This window comes from Sinocyclocheilus rhinocerous, unplaced genomic scaffold (assembly GCF_001515625.1).
Source record: "Sinocyclocheilus rhinocerous isolate Xijiao unplaced genomic scaffold, SAMN03320098_v1.1 scaffold2482, whole genome shotgun sequence".
Taxonomy (NCBI): domain Eukaryota; kingdom Metazoa; phylum Chordata; class Actinopteri; order Cypriniformes; family Cyprinidae; genus Sinocyclocheilus; species Sinocyclocheilus rhinocerous.
In genome coordinates this window covers 17,437-25,673 of record NW_015632043.1, presented here as the reverse complement: position 1 = coordinate 25,673, position 8,237 = coordinate 17,437, and the positions used below count along the sequence as shown (strand labels likewise).

Below are 8,237 nucleotides of genomic sequence, written 5' to 3'. Positions count from 1 at the left end.
TTATCGCATACAAAAAAAATACAGAATAATTAGAACAATCATTAACATAAATAAATAACAGAGTGTCATATCTATACAAATTTTTCCCAGAACGTTCTTGCGACTCGGTAGCAATTCTTCCACGGCCCGGTAGTGGGTCACGACCCGGTGGTTGGGGGACCACTGCTTTAGACGGATGGACCCCGCGACGGAAGCTCCACTCCGCTATTCTCCACACAACCCACACCACGGTAACTTAAACTCAAAAGAAAACAATATTAACAGAAATATACAGCACAGCGAACTAAATTGTGTGCACTCCAACTAGTTAACATGTACTGATATTTAATAAAATATTCTAAATGACAAAAAAAATAAACCGAGTCTGTGTTATTACTAAATATAATAATAAAAAAATATATATATCATTAAATAAATGTATCAAACAACCGAAATAAAGTATTTTGGTAATCAATGCTTACCTATGCGTGTAATATGTGTGTGTGTGTGTGTGTGTGTGTGTGTGTGGGTGTGTAAATATGCACGTTACCGCTCACTGATGTGTGTCCGCATCATGGGCCATCACATACTCCCTCCCTTCGGGAATGTCACTGGCACAACGGTAAAGGTAATCCGCTGTAAGATTTGCTTTGCCAGGGACATGTTGGATGGTGAAGCAAAACGGTTGCATGGCAAGGTACCAGCGAGTGATTCGGCTGTTAGTGTCCTTCATTCTTTGAAGCCACTGTAGAGCCTTATGATCAGTCTCCAGTATAAATTCCCTTCCCAAGAGATAGTATTTCAGGGAGTCCAAAGCCCACTTCACAGCCAAGCATTCCTTTTCCACGATGGAATAGTGGAAAAGGGAAGAGCTTGCGACTGAGGAAAGCAATGGGACGCCGAGCATCAGGGGCATCCTGCAACAAAACGGCTCCTAGGCCTCTGTCAGAAGCGTCTGTTTGGAGAATGAAAAGTTCGTTAAAATCAGGATTATGCAGCACAGACTCATTGCTCAAGGCAGTTCTAATATCTTGGAATGCGGCTTTCGCTTCTTCAGTCCATCGGAGCTGATTGGGACTCCTTGAGCCCACCATATCAGTCAATGCTGCAGCCCTGCTGGAGAAATTGGGAATGAATTTATTATAGAATCCAGCCATGCCCAGAAATGATCACAGCTCCATGCGAGTCCGTGGCTGGGGGCACCCTTCAATGGCCCGAACCTTCTCCACCTGAGGCCTTATTACCCCATTGACAATGACAAACCCCAGGTACTCTGTCTCAGTCTTTGCAATGGCACACTTTTGTGGATTAACAATCAAGCCAGCTCTCTGGAGCCGTTGCAGAACCTTCTGGACATGCTGCAGATGTTGTTCCCATGTGTTACTATAAATCACAATATCATCTAAATAAGCAGCTGTGTAGGTCAACCCCTGCAGTACCTGGTCCATAAGTCTTTGGAAGCTAGCAGGTGCCCCGTGCAGCCCGAAAGCTAGAACCTTAAAATGAAATAGCCCCCACGGGGTTTTGAATGCTGTCAATTCTCTGGACCGCTGAGTCAATGGGATTTGCCAGTAACCCTTTGAAAGGTCGATGGTTGTCAAGAACCCAGGTGATCAGTGAGGTTGCCTATACGGGGAGTTGGATAAGCATCAAACTTTGTTACAGAATTAAGGTAACAAAAGTCTATACAAAATCTTATAGTGCCATCTTTTTTTGGAACCAGGACCACAGGGTGGCACCACTCACTCTTGGACGGCTCTATGATCCCCAACTTCAGCATCAGCTCAACTTCCTTCTTTAGTGACTCTTGGAGACGCTCTGGAACACGGTAACTCATTCTCCTTACAACAGCATCAGGTTTCAATACAATGTCATGTTCTATTATTGTTGTAAACCCAGGATATTCTGAAAAGACTCCCGGTAAGCAAATGGCCCTCACCTCTTGCTGTTGCTGTGGTGACAGGTGACTCAGATCGACACCTCCTACAGCAGGCTGAGGTAAATATTGGTCATCCGATTCCTCATCTTCCTTCACTTGTTTAATCATCAAGATCTGAGCAGACTTGTCAGGACGAGATACCCACTGCTTAATCAGATTAATGTGCAGGATTCGGGAAGGACGGTCTTGGCCAGACATTGAAATTTCATAGGTGGTGGGTCCAAGTTTCTTTTTAACTTCAAACGGACCCTGCCATTTCGCCAACAATTTACTTTCATGACTGGGCAGCATCACCAAGACCTTTTCACCAGGTTAAAAACTTCACTCACGAGCAGATTGATCATACCAGGTTTTCTGCCGTGATTGAGCCTCTGCTAAATGAGATTGAGCCAGTGCAGTCATCTTCTCCAAGCGTTCTCGCATCTGCACCACATAGGACACAACATTAATCGGCTCATCTCTTCGCTGGTGCTCCTCCCATATCTCTTGAAGCAGAGAGAGAGAGGACCTCTTACCTCATGCCCATATACAAGTTCAAAAGGGGCAAAGCCGGTAGATGACTATGGCACCTCTCTATAGGCAAATAGAAGGTAAGGGAGCTATTGGTCCCAGTCTTTGCCAGAGTCACAAACGAACTTGCGCAGCATCTGTTTCAGAGTCTGGTTAAACCTTTCTGTGAGGTCATCAGCCTGGGGGTGGTAAGGAGTTGTTCTCAGACTCTTGATACCCAGCAGTTTGTATACCTGTTTCAGAAGGGTAGACATAAAGTTAGTTCCTTGATCTGTCAAGATTTCATAAGGAAACCCAACTCTGGAAAACAGTTGCACTAAGCAGGTCACCACATGCTTTGCTTTAATAGACTTTAGTGGGAACACTTCGGGATACCTTGAAGCGTAGTCTGTTACAACAAGCATAAATCGGTTACCTGAACGACTCCTTTCAACAGGCCCGACAACATCCATTCCCAGTCTTTCAAACGGAGTGCCTATAATTGGCAGAGGTTGGAGAGGGTCCCGACCTGGGCCTCGGGTAGAGACTTTTTGACATTCTGGTCAACTTTTACAATATTGGGTTACCTCTTTGTTCAAGTCAGGCCAATGGAAGTATTTTCTAATCCTAGCGATTGTTTTACGTTTCCCCAGGTGGCCAGCCCAAGGAATTGAATGGCCAAGAGTGAGAATAACCTCACGGACACACTGTAGTACCACCAGTTGTGTCACCGACCCAACCTGACGGGAGAGTATTCCTTGTTGAAAGCAATATCTTTCCTTTATGTCATCGTCAGCAGTCTCTACATCCTCCTGCTTTACTCTATTCAGGTAAAGGGACAAGACTGGCATCCTCCTGTTGTAGCTGAGCAATGTTAGTAGGCAACTTGAATTCTGGGGAAAAGTCAGAAAGTGATTCAACTGGTATTTTAGAAGCATTATATGGAATTCTTTCAAACCTTTTCTGTCGATGGGATTTCCTGGGCTTTGCAGAGCAAAAGGGTTCTACATCTTTCTCAAAGAAAGGTAGGGTACTAAGCAGCTGTTGCCTTTCTTCTCCTTTGCTTGCCTGAGCTCTGGTAACAACCATATTACATGATGGTACTGACTGCAACAAGTCCCAGAGCACTGGTAGATCATGACCCAAAACCACAGGGAATGGTAGATGGTCTGATACACCCACATCAAGCAGATTTTTGTGTGAAGTTTGTGTGAAGAGTGAAGTTTGTCCCTTCACTTTAATGTACACTTCTGCAGTAGGAAGAAGTTTTTCATCACCATGAACACAGCGAATGGAGTTCTCATCACTGAGGTTGAGCTGTGCTGGTGGAATATACTTGTGATGTACCAGGGTCTGATCACTTCCTGTGTCTACAAGGGCTTGCAACTCCTTTCCATTCACCTCCATGGTGGTCATCTGCGGTGCCCACCCAGCTTCTCCTTCTTGACTCGTTTGACCTCGGGGGAACATAACACAGGTGAATAGTCTTGGCTGTATATTTAGGGCACATTGGTTTTGTATGGCCCTCTTGACTACACAGATAGCAGGTTGGCACTTTCCTATGACTCTTAGCAGCAGTCACAAATATGGGCCCTCCTCCAGGAGGCTTTCCAGTACCAGGAACATTTCTCTGAGGTTGCTGGGGGAAGTTTGGTCGGCGGCTATCCCTGCTGGTCTTCCAACACCAAGACTGATTTCCCTTACGTGCCGCCACAAACAAATTTACCAGTGTTGCTGCTTGTAAAGCAGACTTCGGATCATGTTCCCGGATCCAAACCTGGAGCTCAGGAGAAAGCATTCTTAGGTACTGTTCCAGAATTATAACTTCCTCAACTGATTTACCTTTTGGCTGCATCCACTTGACATAAAGTTATTTTAATCGCATATATAATTCTTTGGGACTCTTAAGGGGTTCAACATCTAGAGAACGGAACCTTTGTCTATAAGTTTCTCGGTTGATGTCATATTTTCTTAAGATGGTAGATTTAACTTCCTCATACTCCAGTGTCTCATCAACATCCATATGAACATAAGCTGCACTGGCCTTACCCGTCAAGAGAGGAATCAAGCGGAAGGCCCAATCCTCCTTTGGCCACCGACAAGCTGCTGCAATTCTCTCAAAAGTGATTAGGAAGTGCTCAATGTCATCAGATTCAGACAACTTCTCAAGTTTGGGCTCTTTAAATTGACACTGACCTGTCTCACGAGTTTCAGAGAGATCTTTTCGACAGGTGGTGGACTGAGACGGGGGGGTGGCTAGCGACAGCATCATCATCATCCAGACTTTCCAAGGTGTCCCCAGCAGTCAGCAGTGGATTAGGAGTTGGGAGTCATGCGAGCCTGCACCTCCAGCTGCAACAAACTGAACTGGTGCTGAAGGGCTTTAAACCGACGCACTTGCTGGGCATATTCTTGATTCCTTTGAGCTTCCCAGGCATCCATGGTTGCCATATGTGCTCGGAACAGGCCTGTCAAATCAGCAAGCATTGGCTCTCTACTTTCAGGCTCTATAATCTCAGCCTCTCTCACATCCTGTGCCACTCCATCCTCCCCCAGCTCCTGCAACACTTCTTCAGGTTCCTCTACCAGAGCAGTCTTTGGGGCTGCTTTCCGTCCTCCCCGATTCATGGGGCATAGAGCTTGAAGTTCAAATGGCAGAGAAAGGTGGGAGGAGAAAAATTATTTTTGGGAAACTATGCCTCCTACTGGTCTATCCCACCGCTGCCACCACTTGTCAGGGACCCAGCAGTCAAAAAATAGTAGGGCATAGGAAAAGCCTATAAAAACCTATAGGCCTATAAAAGAGGTCACCAGAACAAAACTAAACTCAAAATAACTGAAAGCATGACAAACAAACTGAACTGACTAACAAATGACACAATAGGAGCACATTTATTCAACTTGACTAGTCCATGTTGCACACAAGAGGGGAAAACAAGAAACAACTACAAAATACAATAACAATATAAGTATCAAACTATTTAAACCATTGAAATAAAGATTAAATATAAGTCTTAGAAAGAAAAACTAAACCAAAGTACAATTAAGGAAATTAAAAATTAGAAAGAAATGCCCACTTAAACAACTCAATCCTCCCTACAATTCATCAGTCCATTGGTACCGGCCAGCGGAACTAAAGAGTGGTGGAAGCAGCACGCCAGTCCTTTAGACAGACGGACCCCGCGACGGAAGCTCGGAAACCTCCGCTATTCTCCACACAATCCACACCACAGTAACTTAAACTCAAAAGAAAACAATATTAACAGAAATATACAGCACAGCGAACTAGTGATGGGAGAAACAAAGCTTTTCGAAGCATTGAATCAATTGAACCAATTGCTTCGAAAAATGATTCGATGTTTCAAAGCACTTGAAACAGCACATGCTGGCAACACCTGCTGGTGAAAACGTTGTAAAAGCATCAAGAACTCAGACCAAACTTACAAAACAAATGGAAATATTTTTTTTTTTAGAAATACCATTTTTAAAAATAAATAATAAACATATTTTCATATTACTGATGATGTCATAGACAGTGGTAAGGCTACATTCACACTAATGCACAGATCTATTTTAACATGTCAGGTGTTATGTCCAGTTCTTAAGACATAACTTGCATGCCGCAAGTGCACTTCAGAAAAAACACACACAAAGCGTACATGAGCTTTTGAAATCTGTCGTCTGTCAATTAGTGAGTTTCATATATCAAATTTATATTACATTCCAAACAGCAAAAATTATGCCTTCATAGAGCACTTGCAAGAGAAAAACTGAAATACCGGTGATTGATACCGCACACTGTCAAGCAGTGCAATAAAATAAATAAGCACTAACAGCACATGCTATTGTGAAAATAGTGAAAAATATCAACAGCTAGCGAAACATCAGAAAAATATACCGGATTAACCTGGCTGCCTTCTCACTAGAGCACAGTTAATGATATGCTAATGATAGGATCCCTTGACGTGATTGGTTATTGATTTTTTTGACATAGCAAAAAAAGGGCTGTTTCAAACCGAGTTTTTGGGACTGCCTTTTAGGAAAGTACAGTTTTAAGGAGAATATTCTCAGCAATGGTGTTGATTAATGGATTGGCCCATGATTTGTCTAAAAACATATTAAAAACACCACATAGACAAATAAACAACATAAAAAACTTGATTTTCACTACAGGGGGACTTTAACCAATGTTGTGTGTGTGTTTGTGTTTAATTGGCAGCAAGTAGAATACAGCTCCATTGCATTGGAGAATCGTTTTTTCTTCCACCCCTACACCCAGTACTCCGTTTTGGGCCCACCGCCTGTCAAACCAGATTTGCACCCCTGCTATGTTGTATTTGTCATTTAAAATATCCCACAACTTTGAGAGTTCCCTTCAATACATTTTCAGACTATGCGGAGAGGAGAGAGATGTTTGTTTGGACCTTTCCATCTGTTACGACGAAACATACTTCAGTCCAGTGGCCAGACAAGGGAGCATCACAGCCATACATACTGGTAAGACAGTTTGCCATTGTACACTGGGTTCACTTATTTGCTTTATTTAAAAGCAACTTGAATTGAATTTTTAGTTATATATTGTGTGTTTTTGGCTTTCATGTATATGTGCATGTGTGTCGATTGTGTTGTGGGTGTTAGTCCTCCGTTGGTCCTTCTGTGGTGGAGCCCATAGACTGGCAGTCAGTGAATGAGAAGCGTCTGGAGCTCTTATCAACTGTTTGCAGAAATGCATCTATGTGGAACCTCACCCACACAACTGTGGACAAGTTTGTCTTGGACCGCATTTTTGTGTGTGACAAGCACAAAATACTCTTCTGTCAGACACCCAAAGTTGGAAATACACAGTGGAAGAAGGTTCTAATTGTCCTTAATGGTAAGATATGTCTTCAGGTAAAATAACTAATTGTCCATAATGGTAAGATATGTTTTCAGATAAAATAACACGTATAGTCAATAAATCTTACAAGTAATTTGAAACTGCAAAATTCCCATAAAACTGTAGAATTCCCCTAATTCAGCATCACATTTTAAGTATAATGGCAACCTGCAAATCTCCTTTGGACTTAAAACATGCTTAACTTTTTTGTCTTTCAGGAGTGTTCTCAAAAGTTGAAGCTATACCAGAGAATCTGGTTCATGATCATGAAAGAAATGGTTTACCCCGACTGTCCTCTATGACAGACACAGAAATTCGTCAAAGGTTTATTTTATCAGTTTACTTAACAATAATATTTTTGTAAAGAGATGTTTCTTGGAAAGTATGTTACTGCCCTGACAGCATTTTCAGTGAGCTTGCCAAAAAAGAAGTTCTATTCATTTAAACTTTTGTTTACAAAAAGAAAATTTGCAACAATTTGGAAATAATTACAGCTGTAATGTAACTACATTAAAGCCTGACACTTTTGCTAAAAAATTGGCATGTGCTTCTAATGCTTGACCTTCAAGCTCTCACTCTCTTACATTGGCTATAGACCAATGGGCCAGCCCTTATAGTCGAGCCCTGCTAAACTTGACCAAAACCAAGAAAACAAACAATTATATTTCTGTAATGACAACTCTCTGAGGGATTTGCATGGTAATGTACATGACAATGTTAACCCTGAAAGACCAAAATGTAGAAAAAATCTGTGAAAAAAAATTATTTCACCATTTATATGTTGTTGTGGGAGGCCTCTAATGAAGAAATAAATGAGTTTTAACATGTTTTATATTTTAGTATGTTTTTAGTGAAATGTTGTAATATTACAACGTTGGGCCTTTGGGGTAGCAGAATTTCAGTGATTTTACTGTCTGAACAAATCTAAAGAAGATCTAAGGGTTTATTTGCAGG

At 42.1% G+C, this 8,237-nt stretch overlaps 1 protein-coding gene across 3 annotated transcripts in view; it reads left to right on the top strand.

Moving 5' to 3' along the window:
• The window catches only part of LOC107742172 (carbohydrate sulfotransferase 10-like), an 84,300-nt gene extending 76,307 nt beyond the window's left edge, over window positions 1–7,993 (top strand). For all 3 annotated transcript variants that reach the window (XM_016555074.1, XM_016555073.1, XM_016555072.1), the window contains 3 exons: window positions 6,798–6,904; window positions 7,046–7,280; window positions 7,502–7,993. In XM_016555074.1, the coding sequence (XP_016410560.1) occupies window positions 6,798–6,904; window positions 7,046–7,280; window positions 7,502–7,647 (488 nt within the window). In that variant the 3' untranslated portion in view covers window positions 7,648–7,993. The remainder of the gene's footprint in view (window positions 1–6,797; window positions 6,905–7,045; window positions 7,281–7,501) is intronic.
• The last annotated feature ends 244 nt before the right edge of the window (window positions 7,994–8,237 follow it).